Raw genomic sequence first — 22,448 nt, 5'->3', positions numbered from 1 at the left:
GTATGTGTCTTTCATTGTATATTCCAGCTGAGATGTTGAAAGTTGATTGTGTAAACACCTGTAAAAGTGTTAAAAATAGTTAAAACACAGTAAAATGTAACACATGGATTATATATTAGCTTAGGTTATTGTTGGTAACCTTTCAGGAATAAACAGCATTGATTGACAAATTGATGACAAATAATTTACATAAACTCTATCTGCAGTTTTTTAGTCTGCACTCCTCAGTATGTCTTGAATACAATCATGAAATTAAAGCATAACAAATGCTGGAGTGTTTTTTTAATTAAATGTCCCACGTCTGAGTCATCATCACACACAGACATAGACTTAGATAATAATAGATCATTTATTGGGATTTTCTCATTTTTGGCATCGTTCATGATGCCCACATGGTAAACAGACATATAACTAGGCATAAAGACAGGACTTGGCCCGGGTCTGATATTAGCACTGCGATGTGTTCTGTGGGTCTCATGACTTTTCTTGGCCTTGTGTCACAGGACAGTTCCTAGTGAGGGAGGAGGCTTTACTGCCGTTAATCCTCTCTTTGAAAATGCGTCTCCGACTTCAGCCATTAACCCTGACTCCAATGTCACACTGGAATCACTATGTGAATACATCACTGCTCAGGTAACTTACTGTAAATTTACATATTTTCTAGTGATGACATATATTATATATACAGTATGTCATATTATTTACTTAATAAAGCTTTTCGGTCTCAGTGTAGCATTATAGAGAAACTAGCACTGTACTATACAATACCACCAACAACTGAACATACAGTACATGACTATTAAGGTACTATAAAACACCTATTTTGATTTAAGAAATGGGCCAGTTTAAATAAAATTAGTCAGTCTACATTTACCATTGTTTCAGAGTAGAAACAATATTGGAAAGTTCTGTGTCAGTTTTAGAATTTGGAGGAAGGATTCTTGTTGATGGTTGCATTGTGCTGGAGCCGATCTCAACTGAAAGGCAGTGACAGACACTCACATTCACACCTGTGGACAATTATAACCATAAGTGAACCCTTACTGTCTGGTACATAAGGTGCAGGTCATTACCTACATCTGTATAGTCAGATGTTCTACAAATGAAAATAATAAAGAGCCACAGAAATCCCTTGAGTGAAAGAGCAGTGAGACAAAAAAAGTTCAAAATATCCTCAAGTAACCCACGGTTAAAAACTAGAAAGCTTAGATTCAAACAAGACATAACACACAGGAGCAGATATAGTTTATCACAATCTAATGTTTCCATTCTAATGTCGCCCATCCAAACTCCAGCCATCAGCACTTCTCATGGCCTTGTGCTCTCATTTTCACTCTCGTCCTCACGGACAAAAATCCCCAAACTGCATCAAGGCTGCTGCGGTGAACGTCATTGTGTTCTCACCGTTCACTGTTTTCTTTTGTTTTATCAAAGCAGATTCGAGGTGCACGCTGCCTATCACGGCACACAGGCTCTTCTGTTTTCACAGCAGCTCCCAGACAGCACATGAAGTAAACACCGTTTCCCCTGAGTGAAAATGAAGCTTTTCAAGACAATAGCACCCGCTCGAGGTTTGTAAGCTTTTAGTGTGGAACCGTGATGTTATTAATAGTTCATCTAAATATAAATACTGTACTGAATAACAGTTACAGGATGTTATGTCTTTATATGGAGGTAAATCCTGTCTGTGATGCACAACAGCCCAAATTTCATCCAATAATCAACATTTTATTCCTTGCTCTTTATAAAGATAGTGATATAGTCGATTGGACCATGTATCAATAAATAATTTTATAATTATCATCTCAGCTGGTTCGGAGATCATTTCAAGTCAGCCCTGTCTAAAGCAGATTAACACAACTCTGCATCTACATTTGCATGTAGAATGAAACTTCATCTGCATCACTGCCTGATTACTCTGTCCAACATTTCTAATCTCTGATTTGGTCTCAACCAACTCCTGAGAAAGATATCAGGTCTCGTTGACAGTTGATTGTTGCATTTCTGACTGACGTCTTGTGTAGTTTGTCCGAGCTATTTGCTAAAAGTGTGGTTAATGTAAGTGAGGTCTGGAGCCTGAATGAACTACAAAGTCAGAGTACTCAAACTTTTATATTACACGTTAGATTCACTGTTTATGTAAAATATCTGGACGGGTGCTGCTGTCATACATGATGACTCCTCTTGGTTTCTATATTAATACAATAAAGGATAACATTAGGATGGCATTGACACATTTTCAGTTTGCAATGTTATTCTTGTTGATTGTGTAAAAATCACTGATCATCCATTCATGTCATCTCTAGGTGGTTCCCATTTGCTGAGCGCTTCCGTCTCTGTGACGGAGTGAAACCAATATGCTTTAACTTTCCATCCGAGGACCGGCAGAGGTACACTGGTGACGACCAGATGACATCGTGTTACCAGTGTCAGGGTAAGTTCATTAAAGATTCAACGGGTAGGCAAACGTGAGCTGCCACCTGTGCCGGTCACAAATGTGTTTACCATCACAAAATCAAAACAGCAGAACAGAACGGGGAACAGCAGGTTCTTCACAGTTCATATAAATAATCACTTGTTTAATGCATGTTTTAAAAACAAGCTCAGCTGAAGACGGTCTGACTGTTTCTCAAAATTAAATTTGATGTTCATAAAACAACTTATTTTCTACTTTCTCATCCCCAGGCTCTGTTTTTACTGATGTCACACACCGTGTACTGAGTTGTCACGCAGATGACCTGCTGATGCACGAGCTCCATCTGAGACAGCAGTTCTGTAAACGGGTTTACCAGCTGTGAAAATACTCAAAGTAGTCTGACACAAAGAGATACAAGACCGTATTTTAAATAAATTGGTCTTCATGGGCATTAAAGAGGGGTAACAAAGAAGTACTTTTAAGAAATATAATGCAAACAATATTAACTGTAACATACTGTACATACACAATATAAATACATGTGTGTGACAATGGAAAAAACACCATCGAGTGTTTTGTTAGGGTGTTGTTGTACCACAAGCTGTGGTTGAGAAGGGTCACTCAGAATAACTAAATAAGAAAAACACCTTCCACAACACAGAGTCACCAGATCCTCTCGCTGCAGGGGTCGAGCATTCGGGTCAGGACCATTCTGCTGATCAATTTTAAGTATTTTAGATGATAAAATGAAAAGATATTTCTGCTTAATTGTATCAGGCAGCACATGGAAGCATAAATGTTTCTCCACTTTCTTAAGCATTTCATTTGTCATCATGTATGTGTTATAAAGTTATACAAATGAATTTGTTCTAAGAATAAATGACCTCAAACTAAGACAATGACATTGACCTGCTATAATAAACTTCACTTGAGTGATTTAATAACTGAATAAATGAACGAAGGGCTTCATAGACAGACCTGAATGCAACACTCAGCACTGAATAGAGGCCAATTCGTATTGTAGATTAAATAAACATAGTATTATTACAGCTAATATTCAGAAATGTTTAATTTACCACAGAAACATCTATTTTTGTGCTATCAACTGAATTTTTATGCATGGTCATTATCATTAGATGTACAGTATTGGTCATTTTCTTTCACACTGGTGACTCTGACCCCAGTTGACCTTTCAGAATAGGAAGTTTTGATCTTCTACCTCTGCCTCCCCGAGGCCCCCCGGAGGCTCTTTGATTTTACACATGGCTTACACAATGCAGTCATTCTGTCTCATGAGTGAAGTCATACTTATCTTCAGAAACCATGAGAAGGGAGTCATTCTTCCAGCAGCAGTAACAACACTGACTGCTTTTATTTTTATAGTTCAAACACAAAGAAACACAAACATCATATTTTCTGCCTGCTTGTCTGAGTTACAGTAGCGATAATGAGCTTGACCTTCAGAAAAGTCAAACAACAGAGCTTGATTATTAATTAACACTGTCAACATAACTGTCACCTAGTTGCTCTACAAATTAGAGACACATGAGTAATTCTCATCAGCTTTTCATTTTCTACATACTCTAAAGAGAACATCCTCTGATGAGTATCTGGCTAGAAAACCCTACAGCACAAATATTTCCTGTATTTTCTATAAATGTGTCTGATTTTTTGACCTTTTTGATGCCAGTCTGCTGTGACACCAACCTCCAGACGAACTCCGGACCAACATCCTGTTTCATTTCTCCTTTTTTTGACCACATGACATTTGTTAGTTTTCACTGAAATTTTCTGAATTTCCAAAACTGCACTTACATTGAAAGTCTAATAATTTATGGTACAGGTTTCATTAAAGGGTGATGGCTGTTACTTAAATAACATATAAGTGAACTACCTTGGCATTAACCAGACAACATATTCAGTGCACTCACTAACAGAAATAGTGGGAGCACAGGTTGACTTTCACTGCTACCAGGGTTTCTCTGCTTCCCTGCTAATGAGATGAAGGCTATTAGCAGCAATCAATAAGTCTGCAACTTACTGCTGCCCTTACCGAGCACCAACAGGGAGAGGAAACTGCAGCAAGCGTACAATACCCTGCACACTTTGCTGTGTTCGTGTCAAAAGCATGGGGATACTGCAACATGATGTCTGAGAGACTTTTCATCCTTCACCAGAGAAGAGTTGGAAAGAGCAGTGATAAGTGCTACGAACTGGAAGTAACAGGATTTGTATGAGCATCCAGCTCTCTCTCACACACACACACATTTCTGCCAGGCAAAGACCTCCTAATGACTGCTGTAGGATTTTTGCGAAGATGTCCTTTAGGCACCTGAAACACTGTGGGTGGATATGAGGGCAGGATGTGGGTGGCATCAGTCTCTCATTTCACTTTACACTTCCACGAATTTCATGTCAATGAATTAGTCAGAACATCAAGCACAGCTTTGCAGAGAAAAGGAAAATAGGTCAGTCAGACTCCTCTTATGTGGTTTATCACAGTAAGACATCAGTTTTGTGATTTATGATGCCCACAGATTTGCTTTAATACCAGTTTCAACATTCATCCTTTTTGCTGGAAATCAATGCTTTCTGCTAATAAATCAAGATGAAATTCGCTGCAACATAGTGCAATAAGAGAAATGGATGACCTTACTCTTTATCCTTGAATTGTGATAAAACAGACACTGAATAATGCACACTGCTTTGCACAGAAACTGGAATCAGTCACATAAGGATTACGTGAAGTTGGCTCAACAGAAGCCTGACCTTGGACCTGCTATAAGATGTGGAGGTGGATGATTACACTTGTGTATTTTTCTCTTATAACTCATAATTTCTCTGTCTTTTAAGTCAAATCAAGCACTCCCTCAAACCCTTACCACACACCTGTGCCTTGGTAATACTTTAACTGCCTAATCTTTAACCTTTACCAAAGGTGTTCTATGCACAAGTTAACTGTTAGCAAACTTTTCACAGCCCCAACACAATAAAATGACAGTTCAGATTGTGCTGTCTCGTGATCCAGTAAGTACAGGAACTTATTATTTCAAGTAGAATCTTCTGTTCTGAGTTGTGTTTCTTTTGCGTAACAGAGTAACAAAGACATGACTGATTGATGTCTCCCTGCTGATTTATCATATGATGCAGAAAAATCACAATAAATTAGATTTCAGTCTTCATTGTGTCAACTTTAGCAAATGAAATTGGCAGAGGCAGATGGCCGCCCACCCTGAGCCTAGTTCTGCTAGAGGTTTCTTCCATTAAAGGGAGTTTTTCCTCTAGTGCTGCTCAAGTGGGATTGTTGGGTTTTCTATATAATTCTGTATACAGGTCTATTTTGCAAGGTCTTAAACCTTAAAAAATGTAAATTGCCTTGAAATGACTTCTGTTGTCATTTGGCGCTATACAAATAAAATTTAATTAAATTTATTTCAATTGAAATGTGGTCTTATAGCCTGTGACTCTAATCCTATAACATTTATTCTGTAGTTTCATAGATTATTTGAACCAGTGTTCCACTCAAACGTATGTTTAAGATTATTTATAATTTTATTAAAATCTGATAAGAGCAACTAACCTTATGGCCTACATGTACAGTGCATCCAGATATTATTCCACAATTTATTCCACATTTTGTAATGTTACAGCCTTATTCCAAAATTGATTAAATTCATTATTTTTTTCCAAATTGTACAAAAAGTACTCCGTAATGTCACAGTGAAAGAAGTTTCAAATCTTTGCTAATATATTAAAAATAAAAAAAATAAAATGTATTTTACAGTTTTTTGTTTCGACAATTTGTTTGGAGTCCACCTGCGGAAAACACAGTTCATTGGACATGATTTAGAAAGACATACACCTGTCTGTATAAGGTCACACAGTTAACAGTGCACGTCAGAGCACAATCCGAGCAATAGAAAGGGAAGGGCCTTAGTCAGGGACCAAGATGAGATGGTCAGGCGATTCTCTGTGGAGAGAGGAGAACGTTTCAGAAGAACAACCATCTCTGCAGCACTCCACCAATCAGGCCTGTGTGGTACAGTCGCCAGATGAAAACCACTCCTCAGTAAAAGTTTGTCAAAAGCCACCTGAACGACTCTGAGACCACGAGAAACAAGATTCTCTGGTCGGATGAAACAAAGATTGAACTATTTGGACACGAGGCACCGCTCAGCACCTGGTCAATATCATCCTACAGAGAAGGATGGTGGTGGCAGCATCATGCTGTGGGGATGTTTTTCAGCGGCAGGAACTGGAAGACTAGTCAGGATCGAGGGAAAGATAAATGAAGTAATGTTCAGAGACATGGAAACATGTTTTAGAGTACTCTGGACCTCTGACTGGGGTTTTCAAAAGGACAACAACCTGTATTGTTTGTAGAAATCTGAGGAAAATACTGAATTGAATCAATTTTGGAATAAGGCTGTAAGCAAAAGTAAAGCACTGTGAAAACTTCCTGGATGCACTGAAATTTTAGTTTGTACCTTGTATTAAGTATATTTAATTAAGACTTGCATGTAGCTGAATACAGATATGTATTTTATCCTTTTTTTAAAATAAAAATATGCCTTGTTTATATAGTTCTGTAATTAACTGTGCTGCCTTTGTAGTTTGAGGAAAATAATGAATTTAATCAATGTAATATTGCATCAATAATAACCTGTTACTATATTTGGCTTTATGGACAGTAAACTACTATTGTTCATATTCTACTTCATGTGCAGACTCACTGATATAGTTTATTTTGTGAATGCTGAGAACAGTCAAATGTTAAAATAGTTGAGATGACATTTATTTATTTATTTATTTATTTAATTATCACAGCTCTTCTTCTCCGACATAATGCCTCTTTGGATTATCTGGAAGTGTGAAATAAACTGTAGGAATGACCTACATTTCTCACTTATTCATATTTTTGAAGACACATTTCTTTCTGTCTCGGCTCGATGTAAATTTCCGTTTCGCAGTAGCGCGGCAGGTTGCGCGGGTGGATGACGCGCAAATTGCCGACCTTGACCAGAACCTTTCTTTTTGTTAAATCCCTAAACACTGTTTCCATTCCGTTATATTGAGAGTGGATAAAAACGAGTCGGTGTAATGTAGGAAAGAAAAAACACCCAGAGAGCTTAAATGAGCGTTTATAAACAGAGGCACATTGCAGCCATCCGACAGCGCATTTCCTCCTGTAGTAGTGGAGTGTACCAAGTGGGAGAAGTGGGGGTGTTCCCAAAAACAAAGACGTCTCTTAAGCTCTCTATTATAAACACACATCCTTTAATATGCATTGCTTTATAGCGCATATTTCTAATTAACGTGTGGTGAGATAGGTGAAAGACAAACAAGTGAGAAAATAGAATAGCATCCGTGCGTCGGACGCGGAGACCCCCCCACTGAGCGTGACATGGTGCGGGCTGACATGTAAAGAAGTGGAGACGCCGGCGTGTGAGGCGGCACTCAGCGTCGGATCGGTTCAGACGGAGAGGTGAGAATGTCTGCCCCGTGCATGTGCTCTCACAATTTCATCCCTTGAGACGAATCATCGCAGAAAAGGACGAGTTTTATTCAGCACAGGTGAGTCACGGCTTCAGCATCCTCACTGGGGCTGATCACGCTTCTGATAAAGGCACGGTGTGTGTGTGTGTGTGTGTGTGTGTGCGCGCGGGGGAGGCTGGCGAGGGTACCAGCGCTGGATGTGGCTGGGCAGAGATGATGAAACACTTCACATGGATGTCATGAAGACTGGGCGGGAGGGAGGACATTCATTTATGCGCATTCATCTGTGGGGAAACTGTGCGGCACCGAGCCACATGGCACCGGTGTGACTTGTATTTTATTATTTTATCTTAATTTATTTTTTACCAGTTTGTCAAGCCGCTTTTACGCATTGGAAACCGGCCCGGTTTGACTCAGCATCCCTGAGTCATGTGCATCCATGTGTCTTTGTGCGTTCAGTCCTCCTCAATCCAAACAGCAGCATCCTTTAGATGTGATGCAGTAAATGCAGCTGTCTTAATAATCGCAGTGAAGGTTACTCCTTCGGGCTCCCGTGCTGCCCTGGCTGGATTATGAAACGATGGCCTTTGCTTCATACAAACCAGGCTAATCTGAAAGCGGTAAAGAAAATCTATTAATCACTTAATCCGCAGGTTGGAGAAACGCGGGAGGCGTGTCGTATGTCTTCAACATGGAAAATGTTGAGCTAGTGATGCGTTTGAACGAAGAAAATCCCCGTTTAATCACGAACATGTGCAGAATAACGACGCCCTGTCGATGCTCACATCCTAAAGAAAAGGACGCTGCGCACCTGAACCACTTTGGAGTGGATCGCGTCCACACCCTCGACTGTTCATAGTAGAAATCATAATACAAAATGTGGATATAGCGTTTTTTTAGGCGACATAAAGATATTAAAACTAATGAAATACTCTCTATCTTCCCCACATTTCCATCCAGGGCACCACCACCGCGTGTGTGTGTGCTCATATTTTTATTTTGAAATGTGAGATCCATCCACAGCGCCGCAGCAGAGCTCTGTTTGGGTTCGTATGCAAATGGCCTCCAAACTTCAATTATTCAGGAGGCTGGAAACGCGATAGTGTCTCTGATCAGGACCTGCCAGAGTCCCAGTCACCGTCCACAACCAGGCTAATGTTCCCAGAACACTGACAGACAACTAAACCACCCCCATTCATTGATTGTGCTGCCTCTGCCGGACATGTGATTTCCATGTGAGAAACAACTCTCCATCCCCGGGATAAAATATTATCTGACTGCATTTATTCACCCTAATAAAACTTCGTGGAATTAGTAGAATTATAATTTATTTTTAAAGTCTGATTCTAATCTGATTGTAATCTAATTACCACGTTGACTGTACATTGCTGTGAATTTCCTTCCTGTCAGTTCAGCTATTTCCATCTCAGATGTTTTTCTTATGAAATTTAATTCAAACTACACTGATCACTAGAGTCTTAGCTCTCATCAGGTGTTTTCTCAGTTACAAACCTTCCACTTGTATTTGCTGTTAACATTCTGTAATGCTCCTTCTCTGATTTACAGATATTTGGTGATAATGAAGAAATAAACTATTTCAGCCTCTACAAACTGTTCAAATCCTACGGACCCTTGAACCCACGCACCTTAAAACTTGCAGCTTTGCACAGTCAAAGTTAAAAAAGTGACTCTTTCCCAGACACCAGCCCAGCCCTCTCAGCCTGCCGACCAAAAAGACTTTCCACCCTTCGCCCTTGTTTGCTTTATCAAATGCCCAAAAACAGCAAGGCCGTCAAGAGAGAGCTTGACGACGATGTCACAGAGTCTGTCAAAGACCTGCTTTCCAATGAGGATGCCTGCGACAATTCCTTCAAGAAGAGCTCGCTGATCGTCGGTAACCATGGAGGAGAAGGGAAAGAGTGCGATGTGGAGGAAGGGGGCTCGGACGGCGAGGAGGAGGAGCGCCCAGCCTGGAACAGCAAGCTCCAGTACATCCTGGCCCAGGTTGGCTTCTCTGTAGGCCTGGGCAACGTCTGGAGGTTCCCCTACCTGTGTCAGAAGAACGGAGGCGGTGAGTTACTGTCGTCATTGAGGTCTTAGCACAGTTACAGACACATACACAGTGAGGGTGGGCAATATGGAAATACATTAGTATGCACTATAGTACCTAGTGTGAAACAACAAATCAGAAAATAAACTAAACACAGTTGAACTGTTTAGCATTTCCTTCACCATCAGCTGTGTCAGATGATAACTGTTAGAACGGCTTTAAAACGACAGCTGAAACATTGGTTAATATATGTAATTGCACAGGAAAAGTGCAAGTGTGTCAAGATGAACGGGGCCAAAGTGGCAACAGGAAATTTGTCTGTAAGCTGTGACATTTTAAAACCAGCCGTTTGGGTGATGATTGTGCAGTTTGCCAGACCCAGACATTTGTTAAAAACGTGTCTGAGCGTCTGACTGATCCAGTGGTTTGTCCTGTCTGACCTCCTATTAAAGACGTTATAAGACTCCAGAAGTGAACTTGGTGAATTTGACTTATTGAAGTCACGGCCCAAACTATTCCAAAGCAGGAGAGACGCTGTTTTAAAATGGAATTGTCATGTAAGGTGAAGCGGAGTAGACTTCAATAATTAAATCTATAATATTGGAATGAACCTGCATTAACCCAGCAAACAGTTCACAGACGCCATCAGGCAGGAATTCAAGCTCAGTGCAAATGTCATAATATGACACAAGGCTCAGATGGAAATTTTCATCCAACTGCATTAGAAAAGTAAAATAGCAGCAATATATCAGGCTGCTGCCAAACTTACAGCCGGTAGGAGCTGAGATGAGAGACTGAATAAAGAAGACAACTAAACTTGTAGATGTATGAGATCCAGGGCTGAAGCTCGTCTGTTGGAACATTTCACTTCACAAAATGAGCCTGCTGTTGTTATTTACATTGTTTACATCTTTAGCTCTTAGACAGACACATTGAATGAATGTACAGGAAGAAAAACAGCTGGACAACATGTGTTTGTTTAAGTGAAATGCAACATGTGTGTGTGAGAAAGATGGAGAGACTCTCTGTGCTGTACTTGTGTGTCAAAACCAGACTGCTCAATGACCTTCGGGCGACATGAGAGTGAGAGTGGCGTGACCGTCTGTCTCTGTGTCATATATACAATACTACTATAAATAATACATTTAATAGAATATTCAACACTGCTGTCGACATGCAGGCGATCGCTCTCCGAGCAGCTACACTACAAATCTCTTAATTGCTGCAATCAAAACGACATTTCCCACCGTGCCCTCAAATAAGCACTTGACTCTCTCCCTCCAGAGCGTTGTTGGACTCGCTCTGGGATTTAAACTCCAGCGTGTCAGTGTCCCGGGAAGGTGATAAGGTGTTGCACTTCCCACCTGGAGATTATGTAAAGCCATCGAGTGCCTCGAGAAAGCTGATTAAATGAAACTGTATCAGACTGTTTGGCCAGACGGGATAAAAACAATCCAGTCCGAGTCCAGTCTGTTATTACACTGTATGAACAGACTACAGACCTGCACCGACAGCGACTCCTGATCCAGTTCAACCCTCCTGAAATGTTCCTAAAATACTGTTAATACATGAGGCGACTCTGTGAAACTGATGCTTCAGATGTGATGGTAGAAGATGATGGAAGTGAATCTGAGAGACTGAGGAGGCCCAGCTCCTCATTCAGTGTGTGTGTAGTGATACAGTGAATCATATTCTTGCGAGTGTGTTCATGTACGTCATTTGAATAAGACCCATCTGTTAGTGTTAGTTTCTTGTGCGTCCTCACAAACATAGCTGTACAAACAGCTGCAGGGGTGCAGCTCAGATCACAACCTCTCGCTTGACCCCGTCGTGTTTTCGAGTCCCTTTTAAACAGACTCTGGTCGTCCTGCTGTTCAGCTGTAATTAGATTAAAATGTCCGATCTGGGAGTGGAGCAGGTCTGTGTGTGTGTGTGTGTTTGCATGTTAAACATCACGATATTCAGTTCATTGTCATGTATAGAAAAACAATAACGAACTGAAGTTTAAGACGTAATTTTTCACCTGTGTCTTTTAATTAATCCAGCGTCTGAGTTTGCTTCACTCATCCACGCCTCTTGGTTTGGTACATGATAAATCAAACATTTCACCTCCGTGTCCTGTAAGTGCACAAGTCTGAGGAAGCTATTTTAGGAAAAGATGAAACTCTAATCAGGTTGTTTGCTTTCTCAGTGTCATCAAAGTGTTCGAATATCCAAGGGAGGCTGTCGAAGTTTTTAAAAGACAATGGAGCCCAGAGGCGTTTTGATGCTGACTGATGTCAAAGCCTCTTCCCAGAATGAACCGTGTACACTGTGAACCAGAATTAGATATTTTATTTATAGAAAGCAGTTAGTATACTGTACATAAACAAACACACACACTTAAAACAACATTTAGACACACACACACAGATTTACTTCCTATGTGTGACCACTCCCATTCAAACCAGAAGTGGGGAGGGACAGCAGGACTCAGGAAAGGATCTGAATGAATGTCCCGCCAGATGAAATAATAAACTGTGTTGAAACTAATCCTAAAAACAAAGCACCTGTGATGGAAGCGTTAGTGTCAGTGTTATCATTTCACGTGGTTCAGTTCATGACAGTGGAAAAGTGTCACAAAAAGTGACGTTAAGTGTTTTCACGGAGGGATTGGCTGTGTTTTCCTACAGTGGTCCTGAAACCTTAAAACACCAACACAGGATCTTTTATTTCATTCTCCACACTCCACGTACGTCACAGTGTAGATGTAACAGGAAAGATAAACGGCACCTTATTTTAAAATGTGAAAACCTCTATCCGCCAGCCATTTGCAGCACTTTTTAGTTCTCCAGCCATCATGTGTTTGGCAGCCTCACCGCTCACGAGTACCATGACCATCACAAGAGATGTGCCCCGCTGGATTTTGTGGCACTAGACTATTACATCTTAATGTTAGTCATTCGCCCTGAAACCTTAATTCTAGAGAGGAATGCAGCCTTTGTAATGTGCCCCAAACTAATCCCACTGTAATTTAGGTAATTTCAGACTTCAGTATCTTTCCTGGTTTCCAGAATTATTTGATTGCACCACACATCGCGGGGGACATAGTGGGTGGAGACACACAGATGCAGCACAGCAGATGTGTAAATAGTAATTTGTGCATGTGTGCGTAAGGGAGATAATGAGGTAGATAAAGAGGCTGCTGTGTGTTTTATGTGCTTATAGGCAAATGTGTCATCATTAGGGGGCATTAGGTAGGAGTATAGTTACTTTAAGAAGCGGGTGTGAATACAGCATGTGGCAGATAGAGAGGTGAATCCTGGTCCAAATATTGTGCCCATGTTGTGACCGCTACCCTTCCTTCAGCTAACTTGCTGTGTGTATTGTTTGGACCGGCAGGAGCATACTTGGTGCCCTATCTCATCCTGCTCATATTGATCGGCATCCCGCTGTTCTTCCTGGAGCTCGCCGTAGGACAGCGCATCCGCAGGGGCAGCATCGGGGTGTGGAACTACATCAGCCCTCGGCTGGGGGGCATCGGCTTTGCCAGCTGTGTGGTGAGTCTGATGCTGTGGTCTGCATTACCTATGCAAGGATATACTTTTAAAGTGTAGCCATCAGTTTACAGCACGGCGAATGAGTGGTCGTACATAGTATATTACCAATATACCACTGAGATGAATTCATTTCATTGTGTTATTTTGTTTTTAAACTGTAACCTGAAGGAAAAAATGTTGTTATATTTGTGAATAAACTAAATGAAACGTTCTTGTCTCGCCTGTAGGTGTGTTTCTTTGTGGCTCTCTACTACAACGTCATCATCAGCTGGAGTCTCTTCTACTTCTCCCAGTCCTTCCAGCAGCCTCTGCCATGGCACGAGTGTCCTCGTATCCACAAGAACAAGAGCAGTCCATGTACGACGCCTCAGTAAACATATTAAGATTAGATTCATGGACCACTTCCATGCATGGACTGGTTCTGTCCCAGTTACAGTGCTTCCTTCATTGACAGTGTTTGTTCTGTAAACTACATACAGTAGACTACAGTTTGTCTGTTTTGTCCACAGTAAGTGCAGATGTTGAGCCCGAGTGTGAGAAGAGCTCGGCCACCACCTATTACTGGTACCGCGAAGCTCTGAATATCTCCAACAGCATCTCTGAGGGTGGCGGACTCAACTGGAAGATGACTGTGTGCCTGCTGGTTGCCTGGGCCATGATTTGCCTTGCGATGATCAAGGGAATCCAGTCTTCTGGGAAGGTATGGAGGATCTGGTTCTCTCTTAGCCTTTTAGCCCTCTCAGTAATTTCTGCAGGGGAGAAAACAGCGACGAGAAACAAACGGACATATGTTGCCAAACATTTTGGAAAATCCTCTCACACACACAATTGGCTCACATTAATGTGGAGGAGCAGCACGTATGGACACCGGGTCCAGAGACACTGTAATGTGATTTAAGAGACTTTTCTAATGATGAAGCTTCAGAGCTCATGTGATGTCGACCCTGACGCTAAATGACAGATATCTGCCCGCTTGGCATTTGCTTGTAAACGTACCCCCACTCCTTTTTGTCCTCTTCCAGGTGATCCTTATCATTCTACACTTTCTCAGATCATATGACAAGCATTAGCTAGTGTACTTCCCGGGTCAGAGTCAAGCCGGTGCTAATTGGAAAAACTGTGGCTTTTTTAAATCTTTCCAGAATGAGCTTTGATGTGGAATCATTCGATTTTGGTATTATCGCCGCTCGAGCTGAGTTACAACAAAGGTTCCTTTCTAAGATTGAATGAACTTAACTTAATAAGATGAGTCTTTGTAATTGTGCCAGTATCATAGAGAATTAAACTCTGCTAGGCTTTTTAGCCTCTTTTAGCTGATTATTTTGAGCCGGTGAAGGAAGTGGAAGAATTTGCAGCTACTTGGTCGAAACAAAACTGATGCTGAGAAGCGAGTAAACTGAACTGACACGTGACTCAAATGGGATGCTCATGTTGTCAAGTGTGGTGATTGTTGTGATGTTGTGATGTTGTTTTACCCAAAGAAACATGCAGCTCTAAGGATGTGTCGCATCAAACAACATTTTAGGGGAAGACACATCAAGATTAGAAAGTAACAGCCCTTATATTAGACTCTGTTTTTAGTTTTATCAGACGTTAGATCAGGTCTTATCCGAACAGCTGTCTACTACTTGCTCGGCTTCACAGTGGCACATTCACCACAGCAGCCATAGACAAATCATGCTGGATGCCTTCAGTAACGTCGATATTTCATCTTGGTCACTGCCTCAGCGATTTGCAAACAACCCCTGATTTTTGCAACAGCTACACAGAAACCACCAAAGCTTCTTCCAGCTACCTATTGTGAAAGAAAGGTCTTTGGAGTTGGTCAAACTTTCCCTCGAAGCTACGATTGTCTTTGACGTTTAATCAGTGCTGTGAAGGTACAAAAGAATATCGACACCCCCCCCCCCACCCAGCTTCACACAAAAGCCTTTTCCAAGGAATATCCCTACAGCGAGCTACGTTTCTGTCCCATTTGTGTGCGTGGGTGGGCGTGAAAGGATCAGACTGTTTTTTGGTTACCATGGTTATGTGCGCTTTGGTTTGGCAAAAAGAAAACGGGGGGAGGGGGTTCGGCATATGGTTGGGGAGAGAGTGGTGAAATTCACTGAAAGCTGTTTATTGTCCTTCAGATGTACACTAGCTTTTAGACTGCTGAAACACTGTGCAGGAGGACAGTCAACACATGTCTCTGTTACTACGGGAGCATCGTCTTCCTTATTGTGTCCGTTTATGAAGATAACTGTGTTCAACCTTCACTTAGAGGACATGCTATCTGCCCTAACACTGAATCCTTTGTAAAAAATAAATACATCTTTTTTTAAAGAACATAAATCTGTGGATAGAACAGTAGATATCTGTTATCACACCGTGATAACAGTGTTCTTCAATATGCGGCTTGTTTAATAAAGAAGAAAAGAGAAGATCTGCTGCAGGATATATTAATATGACGTTTGCTCAGGCTTTTATTTCACTACAAATATGACTGAGCTGTCATGAATGAATCCTGCTTTAGGGGATACCAGCGCTCTTCCTTAAAGATGAGACCGTACACTGTCTCCCTCAGAGGAGCATACAGACCACCATGTAGGAGACGCAGTGTCCCTGAATCACCAACTGTGTGCATGACTCAATCTTAAACCATCTCCCAGCGTCTGCACCCACACCCCACTGCTAGTCCTGTAAGCCCCCGTGTTGAAGTGAAGCCGCTGACTCAGGCTTTCAAGGCCGCACTGATTCTTCAGCTGCCACCTGGTCTACGCTGAGAGGGACTCTGGTTAATGAAGTGTAGTATTGAACAGAAACACGACGTGAGGCCCAGCGTCTGGTTAACGCGACAATAGGACAAAGGGTCTTCCACAGGCTCAGCAGCTACAGTTTGGGCCTGGAGCCCTGCTAATGTTGTTAAACTGGAAATTAAAAATGTTTTCTGAATTCATCTCACAGGTGCAAACTCACGTTGGACATAGAACAGCTCAGGTTTAAGTTGCTTCGAATAAGCATGACCAACAGTAGATAATTGGGCAGGTCTATAGAGGAACGCTGTCTCTGTCATCTGCAGATTATTTTCCTGACATTAATTAAACAGCAGTTAACTTCCCCTCACAGCCTAGAGCTTCAGACGAGAGTAATCTAGAAATTCATAAGAAGCGCTGCTGAGAGACATAAGTCTGTTTTGGACTTTGAAACTAGGTCAGTGCCATGAACAAAAACTGTACAATACGTGCGGCTCTTTTTATTTTTTAAGATTGTAGACGACGAGGGGGTTTCACAGATTATAAAATGCAGAATGAGAGCACTGCTGTTTAACACCATGTTGTGTTTTCCTGCAGGTGATGTACTTCAGCTCCCTGTTTCCGTACGTCGTGTTGATTTGCTTCCTGATTCGAGCTCTGCTCCTCGAGGGCTCCATAGACGGGATTCGACACATGTTCACGCCCAAGGTAATGCACACTTCCATCTAGTGTTTAGCTAAAATGTTTATGTACACTTTAAATCAAATGGAGTCAGAGAAACATACACTTGAGTTTTTTCAAGACACCGTATGTTGACAGATCTATTTACCTGTACCTGAGTATTCCACTCGAAACTTGAACATCACACTTAATATAATGATTTTATAGACTAATCAACCCAATATCATGTTATATAGTTTCTGTTTTAGTAACTACAACACTGCATATAGTCATATTCCTATATTATACTATATACCTATATTACTATATAATAAACACTGAACAGGGCCATTCTGCATAATCAGTACTTTGCTTCTGCACAGTTTTCCCCATAACAGAATCTTTACTTTATTAGATTTGATTTGAACTTTTACATTAGGATATTTTTATTTCTCTTCCTGGCCTTGGAGAAAGTAGAAGGTACAAATGTAGAATTAGTATTTATTTAGGTGTTATGTATCTCGTCCTTTATAAAAAAAAGGTGAACTCCACTGTAATAGGCTGCCTGCACAGCAGCAACGGGCCAATGGCATTTCAGGCTGTACATTCGTGTCACCATGGAAACAGGAGTTTCTGGGGTTTTATGTAACCCATCATCCAAAGACGCTGATTCACGGAGCGTCTGTCTCGTCTTGTGTGTCTGCTTTGTCTGACATCTTCCGACTTCAAGCGACATGTTTAGTTACCAGCTTTCGTCTAAGACTTCAAAGACATCGTGCTCAGAATAGTTTCAGACATAGAAAACTACCACAAGGAAGCTGACACATTACCAGCTGTCATTTTACAAGATGGTCCAGTATACAGATGTAATTAAATGTGTATGTGTTAGTTATGTCGAAATATTCCATTGCACTGTGCTAAATATGTTAGTTCTAACATTAACATTAACCCACAAGCTCTCAAGGAGTCGTGACATAAAACCTGGTGCACATCAAGGCTCAATCAAGTTTTATTTATTGAATGTACCTGAAACTAATTACTAATTAACTACATTAAACTTTATCTTGATCTAGTGACACCAAGTGATTCTCTTTCTTTAATAATCAGCTGATCAACAGGAACTAAACCTAACGGCACCTTGTCCTGTTTCCAGCTGGAGATCATGTTGGACCCCAAGGTTTGGCGAGAGGCAGCCACGCAGGTCTTCTTTGCGCTGGGTCTCGGCTTTGGCGGGGTCATCGCCTTCTCCAGCTACAACAAGCGGGACAACAACTGCCACTTCGATGCTGTCTTGGTTTCTCTTATCAATTTCTTCACCTCTGTGCTGGCCACCTTGGTCGTTTTCGCTGTGCTTGGTTTCAAAGCCAACATCATGAACGCAAAATGTATTCGCCTGTGAGTGTAAGCTTCTTCTCACATTTGTAGACTGCATTTGTGTTTCCTGAAGACCAGCAAACATCAGATCTGATTCGTGTGTGAATGTAACTCAAATGTGACTTTTTAGATCTGTAGTGTTTTTCATTCTGTACTTAGATGTTGGGAAAGTAACGATAGTTTATTTATCAATGACGTCTGCTGTTTTTTGTTTTGTAGAAACATCGATAAGATTGGGAGGGTTGATAACCTTACTGACATCAACTATAACATGAGTCTGGCCGACTACCATCAATTAATCAAGCAGGAAAAGTATCAGGGACTGGGACTGGATCCCTGCGACATTGAGAACGAGCTCAATAAGGTACACAAAAACAAAAAAGTACAGCGAGCAGTGAGCTTAGCTGGCGACAGAGGAAATAGTTAGTATGCCCAAAAACAACAAGAGAAAGTGAAGCAAACTTCACTGCACAATAACAATAACAGTAGTTAGATATGAAGCTTCGAAATGTCCCTGAGCTTGTCTCAAAGATCTGGTTTCATGTCAACTGAGGGTAAATACCAATTTCAGATTACTGACGTCTTCTTCTTTCGCCCTTCACCAGACGGTCCACGGTACAGGCCTGGCCTTCATCGCCTTCACAGAGGCCATGACCCACTTCCCAGCCTCGCCCTTCTGGTCCGTCATGTTCTTTCTGATGCTGATTAACCTCGGCCTCGGCAGCATGTTTGGCACCATAGAGGGAATCGCCACTCCACTGATAGATACGTTCAAAATCCGCAAGGAATTTCTTACAGGTCAGAGAAACATTTAAATACACTGAAGCTCTGTGAAATTCAGTTGAAATAATAAAAAAAAACTGGGGAGGATTTTACATTCAGAGACAAACACAAACAAAAAGTCTCCAGAAAGAAAGATAGTTTATAATAGCGAAAGTAAATGATCATAGAAAAGCTCCGTCAGAAACAACAGCATAGCAGATGAGTAATGATAAAGTCAACAGATGCAGCAGCGTCCTGCTGCTCGTTTGACTTTAACTGAGGTTAAATATATATTTAAGTCTATATATTTTATATGTATATATATATAAATACAGTTTCCATTTTCTGTGTACTGTATGTATCACACCATGATCATCAATTTGAATTATTTCTGTACTGTGTCTCTTGCTTTTACATTTTTTACAAAGTTGGAACAGTGACGGTCACTTCTTGTCTAATATTAAATGCAAACTGTGGTAACTGCAACCTGCGTCTCTCCTGCAGTGGGGTGCTGCGTGTTGGCCTTCTCCATTGGTCTCCTGTTTGTTCAGCGCTCAGGGAATTACTTTGTGACCATGTTTGACGACTACTCAGCCACTTTGCCTCTGCTCATCGTGGTCATCCTGGAGAATGTGGCAATCGCTTGGTTCTATGGGATTGATAAGTAAGAGCACATCATCATCAGCGTATGGGTTTAACACATAAAAAGAGTTTTAGCTGCCAAATGTGCAGAATCTTCAATAACTATTTAGGTTATTAACCTAATTATCTATTATTTAAGTCCTCTCATACTGTATTTTGAAATATGATATACGTTATCATGATATATGTTATTAAAAAAAGAAACACGTTATCTGTATTTTTGTTAATCAATAATTCAAATGTAAAATGATTTATTTACTGTATATATGTGTATTTTTACACTAATGAGATTTTACTAAACGAAACATGGAACCAAGTTTCTACCTAGCTTAAAGAATTGGACACTAACCACAAAATGCACCCGTGTCAGCATTTATTTACGTAAATCTATGTGCTACAATCAAGTCATATTTATATTAAGTCACCAATAAGTTTATAGAACTGTGAATTAGGAGTGTTGACGCAAAGTCCTTTTCTTCAGATACCACCATTTACAGGGACAATATAGTCTATTTTAGTACCACTCAGACGACGATGAAGCCATGAGTAAAAAATACAAACAACATATAGAGGTCATCGGGTTTATAAAGCAGAAACATGTAAACTACTGTGAATTCTTCCCCACAAACATCCCTGCTGTTTCGTTTTCACCACTCTCTCAGATTCTTTGAAGACCTGAAGGACATGCTGGGCTTCACCCCGTACCGTTTCTACTACTACATGTGGAAGTACATCACGCCCATCCTGCTGCTGATCCTCCTGTGCTCCAGCTTCATCCAGCTGATCATGACGCCGCCCAGCTACAGTGCCTGGATACAGGAAGAGGTGAGTCCGGCTTATCTCCCACCTGGGACCAGGGATCAATGGGGGTGGAAGTTCTCCTTCTTGGTAAACCTGGAACAAGTAAAAAGCCTATTAAAGGGTTCAAAGTAAATGAGGCGGTAGCTAAAAAAATTCAAAGTTTTGCTGATAAACACGTGTGTAGAAGTCTTTTAACCCTTAGACAATCAACAGGATGTGTAGTCTACCATTCAGACACTGACGCACCTGTTTGATCACATCAAGAGAAAATGAGAATCATTCAAAACTAGTATTTATTACAGCAGAGGCACGGTGTGTATAGAATTTAATAAACATTAGCCAAGATTTGTTAAGCACGCTGATATAAGATAAGTTATATTTCAAACTGTGCTTTACTGTCTCTAACAGTTTCCTGTTACTGAGCCTCTGACTCATTTGGTCACTGAATGTCTTACACTTATATAGATGTACAAACTGAATTGACTTAAAGTAAATGAGTCACCTGGAGATCCTTCATGCCATCTGTCTGTGCTGCGTATTTTCTACAACCTGCTGTTTTTCTTCCAGGCCAGAGAGCAGACCTTGTACTTTCCTCCATGGGGCATTGTGGTGTGCATCTCTTTGGTGGTCATGGCCATCATGCCTGTGCCCGTTGTCTTTGCCCTGCGCTACTTCAACATCATTAACGAGAACACCAGTGGCCTTTCCACTGTCTCCTACAAGAAGGGTCGCATCATTAAGGAGACCGCCCGGCCAGGAGAGGATGACGACACCAGCCTGATTCAAGGCAAGTCTCCCAGCGAGGCGCCCTCACCGATGCCTGGTAACAGCATCTACCGCAAGCAGAGCAGTAATGGTGGCCCAGAGGTGGACACCACACCCAACGGTCGTTATGGTATTGGTTACTTGATGGCTGACATGCCGGATATGCCCGAGTCGGACTTATAGACTCAGCCCTACCTGACGTCTGGTCACTCCTCCTCTCAACCCCTCTGCGTGCGTTTAGTTGCCTGTATCATCAATGTATATTTCACCTGTATTGTATATTCTTTGTAGATATCATAGCTGCTCTCTAATTGTTGTCACTGAACCTTTATATGACTGTCTACCTTAAAACAAGGTGTGGGAATAATCATCATCCTTGTCTGACCCATTTATTCTGAGGCGTCCCAAACTCATCTCTACCCACTGCTCCCTCCAGCCTTTGCTCCCTTCTCCTTGCAGATCATGCAGGGGAGGACAGGTGTAAGCAATAAGGTGGACTTTCTACCAGGCCTAAAGTACTTGAAGAGGAGTCAGCAAAGGAGCAGATCAGGGGGCAAAGAGATCATTTTGGGACTTTGCCTGTTTTCAATCAAGCCAGCATCAAATCCTGCTGTAAAGAAATGGTTGTGTACAATATGATCTGTAACCGCTGGCCAACAAGTATTAGTAGTATTGTAGCTCTGGATCGTGTAACCATGCAAGTCTGCACAGATTTCTCTTGATCAATATTCAGGTCAACCTACAGTAGTTCAAACAGCAAGAGGATGGGCTTTGAAATCCACTCCCATGATTGTTTGAGACAAAAGTGTGCCTACGTAATTTATATTTGTTTATGGAATACATGACGGACGTTGTATATTTAAGGTATTCTGTAAATATAATATAAATATTATAAATATATTTATGTTAATACTATCAGAACACCATGTTTTTAAGGTTCAGGAGTGCTGCAAATCCTTAACTCATCTCCTTGTTTTTTTACTAATGTGTTGTTGATGCTTGTGAGGACCAAGTCCTCGCTGTAAATAATTTTTTCCATGAAATGGCTTCAAATGCAATGTCTTTTTCCCCATCAAGATTAAAGATCACATATGGTCCATACTCAGAAACCTTGTTGTCATTTGTTTGTCTGTGTTTTGTGCTTTTCACAGGACACATTTCAGATTAACCACAAATACATAATGTTTGTCAGTGTTCCTTAGAACATA

The 22,448-nt window shown here is 41.1% G+C and overlaps 1 protein-coding gene across 1 annotated transcript; it reads left to right on the top strand.

Moving 5' to 3' along the window:
* Positions 1-7,872: 7,872 nt before the first annotated feature.
* slc6a15 (solute carrier family 6 member 15) lies at positions 7,873-22,340 on the top strand. The gene is made up of 12 exons (XM_026364544.1): positions 7,873-7,990; positions 9,479-9,983; positions 13,344-13,501; positions 13,729-13,858; positions 14,011-14,201; positions 16,834-16,944; positions 18,050-18,291; positions 18,490-18,634; positions 18,876-19,068; positions 19,537-19,696; positions 20,337-20,499; positions 21,043-22,340. Exons 2-12 carry the CDS (start codon positions 9,683-9,685, stop codon positions 21,421-21,423), a joined length of 2,175 nt encoding a protein of 724 aa, XP_026220329.1. The 5' UTR covers positions 7,873-7,990; positions 9,479-9,682; the 3' UTR covers positions 21,424-22,340.
* Positions 22,341-22,448: the final 108 nt, after the last annotated feature.

This window comes from Anabas testudineus, chromosome 6 (genome assembly GCF_900324465.2).
Source record: "Anabas testudineus chromosome 6, fAnaTes1.2, whole genome shotgun sequence".
Taxonomy (NCBI): Eukaryota; Metazoa; Chordata; class Actinopteri; order Anabantiformes; family Anabantidae; genus Anabas; species Anabas testudineus.
Note: the sequence above shows the minus strand (reverse complement) of the source record. Positions and strands in the feature narration are given on the sequence as shown.